Source organism: Gymnoscopelus braueri (genome assembly GCF_963280865.1).
Source record: "Gymnoscopelus braueri genome assembly, chromosome: 6".
Classification (NCBI taxonomy): Eukaryota; Metazoa; Chordata; class Actinopteri; order Myctophiformes; family Myctophidae; genus Gymnoscopelus; species Gymnoscopelus braueri.
This window is the reverse complement of record NC_137607.1, coordinates 55,804,043-55,822,383: the sequence shown is the minus strand read 5'-3', so window position 1 is coordinate 55,822,383 and position 18,341 is coordinate 55,804,043. Positions and strand designations below refer to the sequence as shown.

Sequence of the window (18,341 nt, the reverse complement as noted above, 5' to 3'; positions counted from 1 at the left end):
TCTGTGAAACATTTTCAACATGGAAACGATTATGGCGATTATGCAAAAATAATTTAGATTATCTCAAATAATTGCAATTAGACGATTATGTAATCATTGTGACAGGCCTACATAATAGACGCATATTCTCTGAAAATCAGCAAAAATAGCAAATCTACGAGCTTGTAAATCGGTCATTTCTGCAAATATTTGGGTATAGAGGGAAAAATGGAGAGGGCTGAATTTAGATCCCTGGGGGAATCCAGTCAACAAAGTATATAAGGATTAAGCAGTTAAAGAGAGTGGGCTGTTCACTGCACTTGGCATATTTTTCTTAACTGAAAGAAAGTAGGAACACCAAGAGAGAGAGTGTGATAGACAGCATAGGGAAGATAGACATTATAGGAAAGATAGACAGTGACACTAACCCAAGGGCATAGCTCTGATGGAATTGAATCCTCGCTCAGCAAGGGCACACCGTTTCTAGTGGTGGCCAACTTAACTACTAGACCACAAATGTAATTTAATTTGATACCACAAACCAACCGGAGTCCTATAAACATGTTTACGAGTTCTAGGAAAGACTCACCGACAAGGTCTTCTTTGGAGGCATTCGCTCGTGGTGTGCTGGTGGCTGGCTCAATCTTCAAAGATAACCTGAACATGTTTGAATCATCAGTTAGTTATTTAGCAGAGGCATAGTCATTGGCATTGTGCTGGTCCCAGCATCAGAAACAGGGTCAAAAATCGATGGTTTTTATGTGACTATGGTCACAATGTAAGTTCTTGAGAACCATTAACCCAAAACATTTGTGATAGCGACAGTGGAGAGAGACAAGAGATGCAGAGAAAGAGCAGGGGGGTGACATGCAGCAAATGGTCCGGCTGGCCAGGAATCAAACCAAGGGACTCATTGATCAGGGCATTTTGATATGGTATACTATGTGCCCTATAACCACTTCAAAAGCATTTGTATTACAGAATTCATGATGCGACTTACTTATAGTTGTCATCCTCCACAAACTTCTGCAGTTCCTCGATATACCTGACTGAGTTGAGATACTTTTGGACATGAGGCAATACTGTTGTATCTGAGGGAAGATAGAGAAAACATGTATTAATTTAAGTCAGTAAGTGAGATTGAGTGTGTCAGTTAAGTAAGTCAGTAAGTGACTCTGAGCTCCAAGCTCTGAAATATGTTGGAATCCAATGAGAATGACTCTAGGTCTACTGAATCTCAACAACGTGTGTGTGTGTGTGTGTGTGTGTGTGTGTGTGTGTGTGTGTGTGTGTCAGAGCATGTGAGCTGAGTGGAGCGAGTGGAAATGCCGCTCAGCGCTCCAGGGGGCTGGTTTCACGCTCGCTATTCGCTCATGTTGACCCCCGGCACTCCGCTCCCCGTCGCTCACATGGATTTGCGCACCTCTCGCTCCATGCTCCGCTCAAACCCGGGCCGCTCAACAGTACAAAAAAGAAAAGAAAAAAAAAAGTTGACATTTGAATGAAATCTTGATCAAGGACGTGCGCTGTGCACTGCTGGATGTGTGTCTCTCCGAGTGTGTGTGACCGGGCATGCTCAAACATTCGGTGTGCGGCCCCCGCAGGAGCGGCTTGGAGCGGCAGGCGGTCCTCGCTCCGAGTAGCGCTCCAACGTTTTTATAAACCCACTCCCCGCTACGTTAAAAATCGCCCTGCTCCGCTCCTCGCTCCGCTCACATGCTCTGGTGTGTGTGTGTGTGTGTGTGTGTGTGTGTGTGTGTGTGTGTGTGTGTGTGTGTGTGTGTGTGTGTGTGTGTGTGTGTGTGAGAGAGTTCATGCGAGTGTACTGTACAGCATGTGTGTGCAATAAATCTGTGACAGTACATTCTGTGTCCAGACATGTCTGTGTTAAGTCCTTCCACGATACACAGACATGTGTGTGGGGGGGGGACGACGACTTATGACACTTATAACACTTATGAGACTTACCGTAGTTACAGGATCTCTGCAGGTCTGATATAATCCTGAGGATGTTATTCATCAGGTTGGATCTCTGCTCATTCTCCAGTATGCTGCCAGTGGAGGGATAGGCGGAGTCTATATACGTCAGGTCTGACAGGTACATACCTGCAATACGAGAAGAAGGACAAACAAAAACACAACATTGTTTAGAAAAACATCATCCAAGGGGTGCCTGGTGGCACAACCACATGCTCCTCCTTGTGGGTCAGGAGGACTCCTGTCATGTCGCCCCATAGTTTCCTGTCTCGCTACATACTCCATTCTAAAAATATGTTATGTGTACACACAGCCGCGGGAACTAGGGGTGCTGGGGGGGGGGGGGGGGAGGAGGTTGAGAACGTTGAGAATGAACGAATGATGAAAAAAAAACGTGACCAAAGAAAATGTCGCGTTATTCATATAAATAAAACATGGGACTGGGTTGGGGAATAAAAGAAAATTACAGTGTGTAATGTTTTGTGATAATGTTGATCAAAATAAACTAAAATGGGCCTATTTTAGAAATACATATCCTTAAACTACACTTTTTTTGTTTTCATATCACAATCACCCCAGACAGCTCGCAAGAGCTTATTTACCCGCCTGAAGGAGTCTCCAGACGTTAAAACGGATGATGATCTACAAGCTCACAATGCGTCGCATCGTGACGCATTGTGAGCTTGTAGATCGGCACGGTAATAGCTCATTTATTTGGTTAAAAGCTCTATTGTACTGGAATGTGTATTAGCCTGGCTCTTGGGTTTTGTAAAGACGAAATTGCTGCGCGTAGCATTTATCAAAGCAACATGTTTTGCCGCTGCGCCAAACTGTGTTTATGTTCTGAATGGGCTGCCAGGTCGACTGCTATAACCTCCTGTATTGTGTTCTGGCCGCTGTGCCAACTGCTAATGCTGTAACTGTATTGTGTTCCGACGGGCCGCTGTGCCTGCCAACTGCCATACTGTAATATGTTCTGATGATCAATAAAATAGCAGAATTCAAAAAAGATTTCTGCTATTAAAATTGCTGTATCAGCTAAGCCAGGTTAATTGCCTGTGTCAGTTTAACAATTAACAAACCCACCCGAAAAAAAAACAACAAAATGTTCGCGCGTGAGCGCTTCGTGCGCACGGTCCACATGATGTGGCCCCCCAGGTCATATTCCGTTCCGGCGCCTCTGGCATCCATCAATACATTCACGGAACCTGTGTGTTTGTGTGTGTGTGTGTGTCTGTCTGTATGACTGTCCCGGGCATAATTTGAGAACCGTTCGACTTCAAACTTGGACGGACAGTAAATGCACATCTCCCTTTCCGACATGCAAACTGTCCATTCGGTGTGAGGGCCAAATGAGGACAGAGAGCCCATCTGTCCGAGGTGTTATTCCGAGCCCCGCTGGGATTACAAGGCCATTCCACACAGAGTGAGCCCGGCTCAATTGTAAACAAACACTTAAAACACAAAACAAGGCTGGACCATCATGTGGTATCACTCCACGTTGTTTGGATGCACAATGGTGTGTGCGAGCCATGCAGCTGCGCTTCTCCTGGTGTGAGGAACCATAAGGTAATTGCAGGCCGTTTGTCTGATGACATCACTTTGACCAGAAATGACGATAAAGAAAACGCCCACAGCACACAATTCATTTTGATTTCATGCCGGCTTAATTTGCCTTGAACCCTCGACACGGGCCCAAATTAATGCTGAGTTATGGCGCTGACAGGACCTTCTGCTGGTGACACATCATCTCCTCTTCAGCCTCGCCAAACTCAAATCGCAAAACTCTGTTTCTTTCTTCTCTCTCATCGTCACACTCTCCTCTCTCAGTCTCTGTCCTCCTACTTTAACGCTCTCAGTATCTCTCCCCACCTCACCTCTCTCTCTCTCTTGCTGGCAAGCTCGGAGCACCGCTCAAATCTTTAGTTTCTTCTTATATAAATATTAACATTAGCAGACAAGCCCGGGAGCCACTTCCCACCATTCTGTAAAGTGAGATTAAATGCATTCAAATCTGAACGGACTGCGGCAGTGCACCTTCCCTTCGCTTCCAGTCCATTCCTCTTCTCTCTCCTGCTTAATGCAACACTCACATGCCAGTGACGAGAGTGAGAGCAGATGTGAGAGAAAGTTATCACACACAATGCAAAGATCACACACACGCCTCCTTTGGAGTTTGGAACCTCATTGTTAGACAACCAAAAGCATATGCATATACGTGCACACAAGACACATTTACAAGAGGGAAGCAGCCAAACGGTTATGAAATACACATGCAAAAATAATAAGCACTGTGACGACAAAAACCTCCAGGACCGAGGCCCAGCAGATAAAGGCCAAAAACCTCCTTGTCAGGGTTCCACAGAGACTACATCATCTGATTAGAACCAGAGAGAACGACACATGGACACCGAGAAAGAGGCAGAGCTGTGAGATTCTGCAGACGCAAGATGTAAGACTTGAATCATGCTTCGTTGCGCGACAGTTTCGCTTGCTGAAAATAGCAGATCTACAAGCTCAAAACGCATTGTGCACTGCGACTTTGCAGACACAGATGTAAAGGCTTGAATTATACTTCATTGTGCGACAGTGTCGCATTCTGAAAAGAGCAGATCTACAAGCTCAAGCCCTGATTTAATCAGATCTACATCCTCTTCTTGCATGAAATTCTTGGACGTCGGCCAGCCGGAAGCGGACTGGGATGCGAGTCAAAAAATATTAATACAAACAAAAAGGGGTTGGGGGCCCGTTTTAATTGAAACGGGTAAACATAGCAAAGGCCGCCACTGATTATACTTCATTTGCACACAAGTGTCGCGCACCGAAAAGAGCAGATCTAGTACAAACGCAACGTGTGAGATTGTAGATTTTCGGGGCTGGTGATCTCAGAGCATGTGTCATCAGATAATGGCAGCTTGTCACGCAACACTGCATTCTGCCCCGGAAGAAAGACAGACAGACAGACACACACACACACACACACACACACAGACACAGATGTGCATGTTTATAAAGAACAGTAGTTTGGGCACAAATAAGAGTCTGCGCGTGTGTCCTGCACATGCCCCACTATAGTTTATAAAGACTGCAAAGACCAGCTGTGCAACTAAAAGAAGGGAAGAGCGAGCCATGTGGTTCCTAAGTGCTGGGTATTGTTCTTGGATAACCAGTCAGAGCTACCCTGCAGAGAACAGACACCATTGGTATTTCAGAGAAAGAAAAAAAACACAGAACATATTGTGTGCAGCAGGTCCAGACTCCAGAATTGCTGCAGGTGAGGACCTTATTATCCGTGTTTCGCACGCCCACACATTAAACTGAACGACAGGGCGATAGCAGGGGGGGGGGCGAGCGAGGGGGGGCTCGGAAAAATAAGGGCCGGGCAAAGCGCCCCAACTACACCTGGAGAGACTGATGTTTCTACAACGACACCACAAATCACTTTTATATATAGACTTCGTCCATCTTTCCTGCCCTCGCGCATGCAGCCAGCTCAGCATCTGCTAGGAAGTTGTTCTGAATAAACTTGCCTTGATAACTTGGCCTGAAAACTAACGCAATGCAGCATTACGATCACAGCTTCCTATTACCCAGGGTGAAAGAGTGTGTGTGTGGATAGGGGGGTTGTTAGAGGGTCCTTGATCAAAGGTGAGGGGGGGAGGGGGGTTTATTGAGCCGGGGCCTTGTTCCCCGGCTCAATAAACAGTCCTGAAATCAAACAAGGTCTTGTTTCCTCTCACTCATTGCCCCTTCCTACTTTAATAGAACTGCAAGCAATCCATTCTGGGAGGATGGGAAAGTGGAGGAGGAGGAGGTTCTGTTATTCTCTCTTCAACTTTTTTTTTTTCTTTCCTACTTCATCAGAGTGACATCAGAGGTGGGCTGGGCCGCGCCGAAAAAAAAAAAAAAAAGAGAAAAGAAAAGAACAGCAGTCTCCAACCCCCAGACCCACCCGCCACCCACCCACCCTCCCACCCTCCTCCTCCCCTCTCTTCCTCCCTCCTTCCCTCCCTCCATAACCTCGTCTCCCTCATCCTTTGTGAGAAAAACTCAAGGCATCAGTCGTCAAGAGCTCAGTTTGTTAACAGTGGTCGTTTCTTTGAGTCATGCCCATGTCTCAGTCTCAGCCCAGCTGAGCGCCACAGAGAGAGGAGCAACGTCTGAGGACTCTCTAGGCCTCGAACAAGAGGGCCTTTCCTTATACTCTGGAACTCCAGGAGCAGTACGTGGGACAGCGTGTCCCAGAGAGGAGGCAGGTCGGACTTGGACACACAGATAAGAGATGAGTCCTGGGAACGGCCAGGGGAGCACCGCAGCTCAGTGAAGTTATAGAGAATATATACAAACAAACTACAGGAGACGCTCAAATCACTGCTAACGACTAAAGGTAAGCAGCTGCCTGGCAGACAAGTTTGTTTCGCTTGTCCAAGTACATTCTCAGCATATGTGTTAGATTGTGTAGTGAGAGTGTGTGTGTGTGTGTGTGTGTGTGTGTGTGTGTGTGTGTGTGTGTGTGTGTGTGTGTGTGTGTGTGTGTGTGTGTGTGTGTGTGTGTGTGTGTGTGTGTGTGTGTGTGTGTGTGTGTGTGTGTGTGTGTGTGTGTGTGTTCCAGCAGCTGTAAGAGCTCTCTGGCCTCTGGCTTAGCCCATTAAGACCTGAAGCCGATTCTGCAAATGTCTTCTAAATCCTAACAGTTTTTTGAAAAAAAAACGTATGTTTCTATATCAGTGGTGCTCAAACTTTTTCATGTCAAGGACCCCCAAAATGATCTGTATTTGGCCGCGGACCACCATCTCAAAATGTTTTGTTCCAGGGACCCCCAGAAGCAAAGATTTTTGTTACAAATGTTCACTTTAAAACAATATATAGTCCAAGATTTGCACACATTTTCAAAATTTCTCAAAAATAGCAGATCTACAAAGAGCTTGTATATCTGCTATTTTTGAATAGCCAAAGTGTAAAAGAATGCTTTTTTTTTTGCTCAAATCAAGAAGTGACACAGATGCGTTCCAGGTCTTAATGGCTTAAAGAGGTTGAAGAGGTTAGAACGTTCCGTGAGACCGGGTTCCTCCGGCTGCAGACAGAAACATTTAGCAACGCTCCTTTGACTCTCTGGAGGAATAGGATACACTGTATACAGCACACTGTGAGATCCGTACACTGTAGGACGAATGCGTTGTGCGGACGCATAAAGCGCCAGATGTGTGCCGTCACGTGAGTCATGTGTGTGTATATAGGATGACGTCTGTATGTGTACAGTACGGTAAAACACATGGGAGTGAGCGGACAGGGTGCCTTCATCACGCCACAGGTAATGAAGGCCAAATGTTCTCATCGGAAAGAATCTAATGGGAAATATTTCACGAATTTAAAATAGAACATCAGTCATTCTCTGAAGTTTCTCCTACATTCTGGGAAAGGGAGAACCGTATAACTTTAGCTTTTCAACTTCCACCCGGGGTTACTACTGCAGTATAATGAGTTTTTCCCTGCAGAGACGAACCCATGAAGACAGTATTATCCTTCTTCCAAAAGCTGGCGTACCTCTTTTACTGGAGAGAGTAGAAAGAAAGAGAGAGAGAGAGAGGGGAAAGGAGAGAGAGTAAAGGGGTAATAAGATTCAATACATTAAAATGGACATAAGAATGAGACACAGAGACGAGAGAAAAAGAAGAAGGCGAGAAAGAGGAAAGGGAAAAGTAGGGCAACATCAGAGTTGCGGCATTCCAGTCAAACACTTGAGGGAAGAGCGATCAGATCAGACGAGGAGATTTGGAACGTGGAGCCAGCCTTGTTTATTTCTCTTAGGTTTGGGTTTCCTAATTCTTGCCTTCCTGAAGTCTGGCCACTAAACGGGGAATGACGAACGGGGACGAATTAACCTGCTGGAACGAGGGTTAAATCAATAATATCCAGCATAATGAGGTGATGACATGTCTTGCAGAAACGGTGCTCAGTCTTACACATACAGAGCACTAGTTCCCACACCAACACACACGAGTGATATCACACACACACACACACACACACACACACACACACACACACACACACAGTATGTTGAATGTTGTGGGCTCGACAATAGCAGCTGAGCTACATTTCAATTGGTTACCTCATACGTTCTGGTTTGGGGCATTCAATTAACCCATTAAGACCCGAGACCGATTCTACAAAAGGTCTTCTAAATCAGCTGTTCTAAATCAGTGTATATGTATTTGGCCGCTATGAGCTTGTAGATCTGCTATTTTTGAATATCCGAAGTGTAAAATAATGCTTTTTTAGCTAAAACCAAAAAATGACACAGATGCGTTCCAGGTCTTAATGGCTTAAGCGTGTGAGTACTACTGTAAATCTAAGTCTATGCTGCTTCTTATTTTTGTCTCTGCACCTTAAAAAAAGGTTTTCGGCACGCACATTTTTTGGGACACTGACAGAATAGAAGTCCCATTCATGCAGTCCTTTTTTTTTTTTTTTTTTTTTAAAGGAACTGAACCTGATGACACACTGTAATTGTACTCTAACCACATCCTCCTGTAGTGAACGCACCCCTGCAGACATCAGAAAACACAGCCGCTGCTTGCCTCAGCCTCACCATATGATAGCAGAGTGCTTTGAAACGCTAATAATATCGGGTCTGCAGGGCCTTCCTATACTGTATCTCGCCATTCACAATTATGTTGGACTGTTTCCACTTAACGCCGCTCGGATGTCCTTCGCTCGCCACCGAACCACATCTGTGAGCGTTGTTAAAGTCAGTGATTCTCAACCCTTTTAACCCATTAAGACCTGGAACGCATATGTGTTACTTTTTGATTTGAGCAAAAAAAATGCATTATTTTACACTTTGGCTATTCAAAAATAGCAGATATACAAGCTTGTAGATCTGCTATTTTTGAAAAATCGTGAAAATGTGTGCAAATCTTTGAATATATATTGTTTTAAAGCGAACCTTTTTAACTCAAATCTTTGCTTCTGGGGGTCCCTGGAACAAAATATTTGAGATGGGGGTCGGCGGCCAAATACATATTATTTTGGGGGTCCTTGACATGGAAAAGTTTGAGCACCACTGATATAGAAACATACGTTCTTTTCAGAAAACTGTTGGGATTTAGAAGACATTTTGTAGAATCGGCTTCAGGTCTTAATGGGTTAATTTCAAGGACCCCCAGTTTCATTTGCATTGGGCCACAGAGACCGCCATTACGATACGATCTTTATCTCTGGGAACTCAATCGGATTCGCCACTGTAAATTCCCCAGTGTTAATTTGACAAAAATGGATCCGTTCATACCCTCTCTCTGAGTTACGGGCCCTTAAAAAAGGTGCATTTGGTTCCTAACTATTAATCATTTAAGCTGGGTACCCCCTGGAACCAGCTCTTCAAGGACCCCTGGCTGGGTTCCCCCAGAGCGCCACACTGAGAACCAGTTCTGTAAGGCTACAAGTATGTTCAGCAGTGGTGGGAAAAGTACTCAACTGTTTTACTTAAGTAAAAGTATCAATACTGCAATGCAGAAGTACTCCATTACAAGTAAGAGTCCGGAATTAAAAATGTACTTGAGTAAAAGTACAAAAGTATTGGTATCAAAATGTACTTAAAGTACCAAAAGTAAAAGTACTAAAATGTTTGAAAATAGCAGATCTACAAGCTCACAACGTGTCGCAATGCGACGCGTTGTGAGCTTGTAGATCTGCTATTTTCTAATAACCTCGGTATAAAATAGGGCTAAAGTGGTTAAAGTATGTTTTATAATGTAATTATGTATATCTGCAAAGTAACAAGTAACTAAAGTTTTCAATTAATTGTAGTTGAGTAAAAGTACAATATTTGACTCTGAGATGTAGTGGAGTAGAAGTTAAAGAATAGACAATTGGAAATACTCCAGTAAAGTGAAAGCATCTCAAAATTGTACTTAAGTACAGTACTTAAGTAAATGTACTTAGTTACTTTACACCACTGATGTTCAGACTGGTAGACCAAATCAGATTTTTGGATTTTATCGGATAGGAAAAAAACACAGAAACAGATCAGATTACAACCACAGTCCTACAGTATAAGGTGGTTTTGAAATCTGATTTAAAAAAGGTGTATCTCAGTCTGGATCCTCGGACACCGAAAACCTGACGCATACTTCATCGCACGAGGGTTTATGAATTAAAAAATCACTAAGCAGATAGGCTGACGATAGTCTGAATACACACTTGCAAATAACAGTGTGGGACAGTCAGCCCCACAAGGACCATCATTGAGAAACAGTCAGGTTTGCCTGCAGTCTGAACCATAAGCCCGTCGTCGTCCATCTGCATCGGTTGCCGTGGTAACGATGGTAACAACATACCGTAGACGTGAGTAATGCTTAACCACTTAAAACCCCATATGGCTGAGTGGAGTCCCCTCAGGGCTCTGTGCTAGAGTCTGTTCCGTTTTCGCTCTACATTAAATATGTTCGACTGTCGATCTGCCATTTGAAAAATTTGAAAAAAACGGTTTTAAGATTTTTCAAAAATAGCAGATCTACAAGCTCATAGCGCGGCACTCGGTGCCGCGCTATGAGCTTGTATATCTGCTATTTTTGAATAGCCAAAGAAATCTAAAGTGACACAGATGCGTTCCAGGTCTTAATGGGTTAACCTATACTCTGTTGTACGATGGTGTCGCTCGTCAAAAACGGCAGATTTACAAGCGCTCCATCGTGACACGTTTGTGAGCTTGTAGATTGGCTATTTTCAGCGAGCGACACAGTCGTACAACAAATTATTAATCAGGCTTCAGTTGTCCGAGTGCCCAAACTGAGACACATCCTTAGACATCAGATTTCAAATCACCGACTGCAGGAATGTGGTTAAAGTCTGATTCCACTCTGGATAGACGGGTCTTCAAAAGGACTACGTTTAAGTTTAAGGACAGTGTGGGCGAACTACATACAGTACGGTTAAGAAAGCATTACGTGAGGCCGTGTTATTTGCGTTTTAGTTTTTCTTCCGTTCTTTTTTTCACAGAGTGATAAATCAAAGTTTAAAATACTCCAATAACTCATCCATGAAAACAAGCAAGACGGCGAGAGACGAAATAAATACAGGAGAAGCTTTCTGAGAATTCTCCAGAACATTCCATGCCGATGCGCCAGCGCTTGGCCCTACGCTCACCTGAAAACTTCTGTCTCCGTAGGGACAGAAGCCTTCACAAGGAACCTTAAAATGGGTCATTACTATCCATCCATACCTAAACATACTCCGCTCTTAACCGTTGACCCCGGACATAAATCACAAACACAAGGAGCCTGCTCGCTCCCGACGTCGTACATCTGCGGACAGTTTTGATGTCTCTCCTAATAAAAGGTTTTAAATGCTCACTGGACAAGCCAGTAAATGGGTAGTCAGGTAGTATACTATAGACCAGTAGTAGACTGTCAGAAGAAGGCCCGTAGCTATGACTCCCATTAAACCGCCCCTGTCTGTCAAAGGGCCGTCTTGTAACCCCAACAGGAAATTGACAGCTAGCACAGCCACCACCCCCAGCCAATCACTGACCAGAGCAGTGGGGCACGGAGCCAATCACGATGTCGTACTACTTACTTACTTTGACTGGGGAGGTCTGGGTCTGAACAAACAAACTGTTTAAAAGGACCACTCAACTCCTGATCTTATCGCTGCACTGTACAAACGGAGCCTGATATAGAAACGGACACATAGACAAACAAATATACACACATACACACACACGCTGCACACAGGGACCTGTACAAAAACACTGGCTTTCAGGCTAGTGGCTCTAGCATTGCCGGCCACACGCGGCTAACCCAACCGCAGCCACAGCAGGGGGGCTCGTGCCCATACACACTTTTCTTTGGAACCATTATCTCTCCGCAAAACTCTAGCGTTAAGGACCACAGGCTTTAATACTGTACAAGTGGAAATGACGGCAAATAAAAGAAGTTCAACTGAGAAGATTGAAAGCAGAGGACTAGTGAGAGCCGAGGAACAGTGAAATATCGTCAGTGTTAGTTTATCCATTTGTAAATGTACAAAATGTACACAAATGAACCTGCAAGGGTCCATTTTGTTACATCTGTACACTCTCTGAGTTAAATCAACACTCGGGATTTTACTGCGTGGAAAAAGATTGGAGGAAAGGTCTTGTTTATAGCTTGGCTGTGAGGCTCGTTTGCGGCCCTAATGAGGACTTGGACACAGTTGAATGGACAGGTCAATATGAGGAGGAACCAGTCAGCCAGAAATGGATGAATAATAGACGAAGGAGACCCAGAAGAGAAGCAGAGGCTTGGGAGGTGTGTAAAACGTGCCCAAGAACTCGAGCAGCGTATGTGTGTGCGTTTCAACTTGGATCACAGAAACCATGTGCAGCTGGAGGCTAAAAACTTTTAGTAGAGGTGTGACTCAAATAGCAGGGGGGAACAATAATATAATAACGAGAGAGAAAGCAAGCCACAGGTCTACCATTTCTCCTCAACCGGAAAAACACAAATTATTTAAGCTAATAAATGTTGTAAACACTCAAACGCACATTATTGTTACGGTTTCCTGGCTCTCCTCTAACTCCAGACCCTCCTTCGGCTCTCTCTCTCCTCACAAAGTACAACTAAAACGAAAGCCGAGCAGCTGCAAGTGATCCACTTAAAGTTAACCAAGCTGTCACTTCCACTAGTTTAACTCTATGCGGAGAGAGGACACACCTGAACTGCATGGGTTACACAACAAACCCACCATCCAAGTGCATGGGTGGAATTACTGGAGGCTGACATTGAGTGAATATGCTGACCATTTACTGGAATATTTTGTTCTGCACACATGTGTGTGCGTGTGCATGTGTGTGTGTATGTGAGAGAGATAGAGAGAGAGAGAGCACAGGCACGGCTGTGTGTTTGTTCAGGTATGGCCGGTGTGATGGAATGATAGAGGAGGGTGTTGGGAGAGGTGAGGCGTCTGACAAGAGAGATGAGGGAGGCCTTGTATGAACTCTGTACTCGCCGACACCCCGCCCTAAACTCACATTCAACTCACAACATGAGCTTCGTGCGCTTTCGCGTGTGTGTGTGTCTGTCAATGTCAAGTAATATGTGTGTAAAAGGGTTGAATAAGAGGGGGTAGCCCCTTTCCACAAAGACTGATTGACTGCGGTGTGTGTGTGTGTGTGTGGGGGGAGGATGGTTGGAGCCGAGCCACACCCTAATCCCACACTCTCACAGAGAAACCCCACATGTAGACCTCTGACCCGCACATGAGCCCACATGTTTAGAGTTTCACTGCAGAAAGAACCAAAATAGCCAGGGCGCCGCGGGGCTCAGGGGATCGACCTGGACCCCTCCCCGTCCCTTCCCCCCACTCTGGATGGAGAACATAATACATATACGTCTACATCTCTAGGAGGTGAAGTGTGCAGTAATGCTGCTGGGGGAAAGTGTGCGTATGTAAACGTTTCTGGGTTTCATATGCAGACGTTTCTTTTTATCTTGTAATTTTTTTCCCCCGGACCACACGGCTTACGTCTTTTTCTAATTCAAACCGCTTCTTAGAGCACACAACTTTATTCCACTTCATTTGTAGACCCTGAAGGGTAGGCTCCTGGACCGATTAGGAGTGACTTAGACTTAGTTGCGCTCCAGTGCCATGCAGCAAAAATCGATCCACAAGCAATCTACAAGCTTGTGAGCTTGTAGATGTGTTATTTCCGCGACACACACAGCGCAACCAAGTCAAAATGAGTCATTACTGCGCTATTGAGCTGGACAGTCTCCTTGACTTCATAAAAACACCACTCTAGTGCTGTTATGTGCTCCATTCTCCCCCTCCCACTCTCATTTCCTGCATCAAAACGTTTAAAGCGGAGCCAGAAATCACACCACACTATTTATTACCAAAAGCGTGGTGAGGTCTTGTTGAGTATCCCCCCATCTTCCCCCTCTCCTGACTTCACCTACACCCCCCTCACCCCAATCGTCTCTTTACCCTGGCTTTATGACAATCGTCTCATCCTTTTTTTCCGTTTCACTGTGGCACTGCCATTTTTTCTTGAATGCATTCTGCGTCTCAATCCTGGTCTCTCTCATATTTTGCCTGCTTCGGCTCCGTCGTTAATTGCTACCACGTTTTGAGTCGGGGGGGCGTGTCGTGTGAGAATGCGATGCTCGTGCGTCTCTGAGGGACAGAATGTGTGAGTGGTCGCGTCATGCCGCTGAAATACTTAGATAAATAAAATAAAAATAGGACATAACAAAGAGAGAGAGGGAAGTTGATGATGTGCTCTAAAGGATGAAAACGTGGAAGGGTCAGCGCCGTTCACTGTGTTTACCAACAGTACGGCTGCTTCAGCTCCAAAGCAGTGCTGCTGTTTATTGCTGTGGGCTCCATGTCTCTTCTCCTCTAGACTCTCTCTTCCTGTGCTTCCTTTTCCTCATCGCTCACCCATCTTTCTACCCTTCCTTCTCTCTCCCCTTTTGCCGTGCGTCTTTCTGACCGGTGATAGATGTGTGGTGCGTTTCGGGGCGTTTTGGACTAGCGGTGGGAAAGTCTGAGGGCCAGATGGGAAGGCTGGAAGCCGGTGGATCTCTGAGACTGGGAAATACATTGGCCATGAACATATAAATAAGTTTCATCCAAAAACATTTCCCTCCCTGCTTGTAACACTGCAATCCATCAGGCTACAGCGACGAGGAGCGCATAGATACGAAGAACGGAGTCATGATTGATGAATGGATGCCATGGGGACACGTTGTGACCTGTGAACGAGATACTGTAGCTCCTCCTGGGCCTAGATCCTGATTTCTGTGTGGATTTCTTCTTTTTTTTAACCTTTTAAAGACCTGAGGCCGCTTCTAAACATTTTCTAAATCCTAACAGTTTTTTGAAAAAAAAATTCTAAATAATATTTTTTCACAATTTTTCAAAAATAGCAGATATACAAGCTCATAGCGCGGCACTCGCGCTATGAGCTTGTATATCTGCTATTTTTGAATAGCCAAAGACATCTAAAGTGACACAGATGCGTTCCAGGTCTTAATGGGTTAATAAAGAGGAATGTAAATCCACACAGCCAGCATAAGACTGTCTTGTAAAGCATAACAATCAACATTCGTTATGCTGTTGACCAGGGGGGGCCGTGCTCACATTTCTCCATGTCTGGACCCCGAACTTAAACATCTCTCTTCTCTCGTTATTGAAACGACCTTAATGAGCTCTCCGGTAATTTCCTGTCTCGCTAATGGCCATATGAGGTCAGACCTAAGACATGGATAGAGGATTAGTTCTATTTCATGTACAATGTCGCTTACTGTTAAAATGTGCAGCAGCCACTACAGACACAGTGGCCAAAAACCAACAACAGCAGTTCAGCAAACGAGGAAACACACACACACACACACACACACACACACACACACACACACACACACACACACACACACACACACACACACACACACACACACACACACCCCCACACACACACACACACACACACACACACACACACACACACACACACACACACACACGGGAGTTGGTGTGTGGTAAAATAACTTTGTCAAGGCATGCCAAACCACATCTAAAATAGTAAAGTCAGCTATTGGCTGTATACGAGCAGCCAACAAAAAAGTGCCCAGATGAGCTCATACTCACATACGCGCAGAGCCAGGTCCAGAGGTGGGTGGGTGTGTGTGTGTGTGTGTGTGTGTGTCTGTCTGTGTGTCTGTGTGTGCGTGCGTGCTGGTGTGCTGCTTGTCCAGTTCTAGGAACTGCATTGGCAGCCTGGCACTTGATTATCACAGCATGTCCTCCAAGCTTTAGAAATTAGGCAGCTCTCCTGTCCAAACTGAGACTCACGGACACGGCTACTGAGTAATGCAGTCCAGGCCAAGAACTGACAGAGCTGTGTCTCTCTCTAATGGGAGAGCTTCAAACTGTCTCCAAATCAAACAGGCAAAATCCACCGGAGAGATATAAGAACATATAAATATAAGGTTTTATGTCTGCAGGAACATATGATGGTGTTCTATACCGTAAAATAGATATGGCACATTTTACACTATATGATTCCATGGGGAATGTTAGGACAATGGCTCTGTCTGTAATTTAATACAACATATAAAAGAAGAGCTGAGGAAGTGGAACACGCATAACACAAGTCTCATTCCTTTGGCAATTCCAGTAAGGTGCATATCAGCCTATAAATGTATCAGAACATACTACTGCTCTCTGAGACAGAGACAGAGACAGAGACAGAGAGAGAGAGAGAGAAGGGGGAGAGAGAGTGTGACTCAGCAGGCCAAAGTCATATGTCTCCAGACTATTAATAACCATTAGAGAGGTGAGCACCCTGCAGTGCTTTTACAAAGACTTATGAAGCCAATACCGTTTCCATCATGTAAGGCGGCCTGGGAAAGAGAACGACTGCCAGTCTGTTATTCTATACAATCTCTCCTCCCGGCTCCGACAGGAGAGGTTGCCACATCTGTTACGGCGGGCGGACACACGAGACGTGCCCGGGCCAACGGCACATTTCATTTGACTTTAGGGGTAAGGAGGAGGAAAATTAGCGCTTGGCGTTTTTTTCTTAACCGGCTGCGTTCGTCCGTCTACGGCTGTCCGTCTCTTTTTGCTCTCCGCTGTCGAGGTGAATTAAGCGCAGCCTCCAAGGACCAGGGGAGAAAGGCAAAGGAGGGCTGGAAAGCAAAGGAGATGGATGGAGGGCTGAGGAGGAGGAGGAGGAGGAGGAAAGGGATGCCAAGAAGAAACAGAAGGGAGGTATGGAGGAGAGTGTGCTTCCAGAGAAGAAAAGTGATCGTAGATGGAAAGAAAGAGGGAAAGGAAGGCGTGCAAATCAAGAGGGCGAGTGCATGATATTTCATCCATGGGAGAAGATATCGTAGGTTACTTATCGTCACTGTCATGGCAGAAACCTCCCATCTCCAAATTTCTAATAACTTTTTCTTCGTCATTTAATACCCTACTTCATCATACAAGCGTGTCAAGCTAAAGTAGTGAAAATAGCCGATCTACAAGCTCACAACACGTCGCATCTACACGCACCGTGAGCTTGTAGATTGGCTATTTTCACCATTTCTGAAAGATTTCGTTCCATTTTCCTGAAAAGCAACGTTTTCTTTTAGACATACGAGGTTGTTTTTCCGCCCGACAGCAGCGTTCTGTTCATCAGGCCGAGCCAGGAAGAGAACAAGGGGCCAATGATCCATCTGTTATTATGTATCCTATCTCTGTCTCTCAATGATCCATCTGTTATTATGTATCTCTGTCTCGCTTTAGTTCTTCAGTCCATTTTTTTCAGCATCATTACAAAAGGCCAGTGGTTGTCTGGTTCTGTCTGATGTGACTCAGGCTTTCATCTGTTCTTTTTAGCTTTAACTGAACAAGACATTTCTGTGCAGCTCCTCACTGCCCATCTCTGTCAATGCTGCTCATACTCAGAGACGTGTGTGTGTGTGTGTGTGTGTGTGTGTGTGTGTGTGTGTGTGTGTGTGTGTGTGTGTGTGTGTGTGTGTGTGTGTGTGTGTGTGTGTGTGTGTGTGTGTGTGTGTGTGTGTGTGTGTGCGCGTGCATGTATGCTCGCCCAGGGGACACACACACACACACACACACCCACACACACTTTGCCACTATACAGGTTACTCCTTGGCCCCTCACTCATGATTAGTTTGGGCTTTGTGAGATAGAGAGGGATGGACAGAGAGAGAGAGAGAGAGAGAGACACAGAGACATAAAGAGAGAAAGAGAGACAGAGAGAGAGAGGGTGGGTGGGGGGGACGGGACGGGACAGAGAACTCTAGTGTAAACACCTCTACCACCACAACACTCTCCTGACCTCTTCTAGAACCCTGGAATGTCTTTCATCTGCTTTGGTTCTATGGAAGAGACCGCGCTCAGGGCCCCCCACAAGAGGAAAATCCCACCACGACAGCATGAGAGAAAGAGGGGACACAGGGAGAGAAGATAGGAAAGCAAGAGCGGAAAAAGTGTGTGAGAGAGAGAAGAGAGGAGAGAGAGAGAGAGAGAGAGAGAGAGAGAGAGAGAGAGAGAGAGAGAGAGAGAGAGAGAGAGAGAGAGAGAGAGAGAGAGAGAGAGAGAGAGAAAACAAGATAAGTCCAGTAGAGGGGAGTAGGGGAGAATGTGAGAGGAAAGACGAGAAAGCGAGATGGACAAAACAAATCTGAAAGCGAGCGCAAGAGAGAAACTGACAGTTCACAGATGAGCGGAGCGGTAAAAAATGTTTTACTGTCCTGTTCCAACTCAGCCCCCTCCCCCCAAAATACCCCTGTGTTGTGGTGAACTGGATCTCGTATGGAGACCGAATAGTGGCTCGTGGGCCTGTGAAGGACCTCTCAGCTACAGCAGCACGGAGCAGCAGCATTAAG

General features: G+C 45.4%; 2 protein-coding genes across 7 annotated transcripts in view; one reads left to right on the top strand and one right to left on the bottom strand.

Moving 5' to 3' along the window:
• ralgps2 (Ral GEF with PH domain and SH3 binding motif 2) overlaps nucleotides 1-18,341 on the bottom strand; it is a 133,604-nt gene that overhangs the window by 19,381 nt on the left and 95,882 nt on the right. For all 6 annotated transcript variants that reach the window (XM_080430994.1, XM_080430998.1, XM_080430997.1 and 3 more), the window contains exons 10-12: nucleotides 1,948-2,085; nucleotides 980-1,070; nucleotides 569-636 (exon numbers count right to left, since the gene is read on the bottom strand). In XM_080430994.1, coding sequence (XP_080287120.1) covers nucleotides 569-636; nucleotides 980-1,070; nucleotides 1,948-2,085 — 297 coding nt within the window. The remainder of the gene's footprint in view (nucleotides 1-568; nucleotides 637-979; nucleotides 1,071-1,947; nucleotides 2,086-18,341) is intronic.
• angptl1a (angiopoietin-like 1a) overlaps nucleotides 6,006-18,341 on the top strand; it is a 30,037-nt gene continuing 17,701 nt past the window's right edge. Inside the window, exon 1 of the mRNA XM_080431000.1 lies at nucleotides 6,006-6,343. The gene's annotated coding sequence lies outside the window, so the exon portion shown is untranslated. The remainder of the gene's footprint in view (nucleotides 6,344-18,341) is intronic.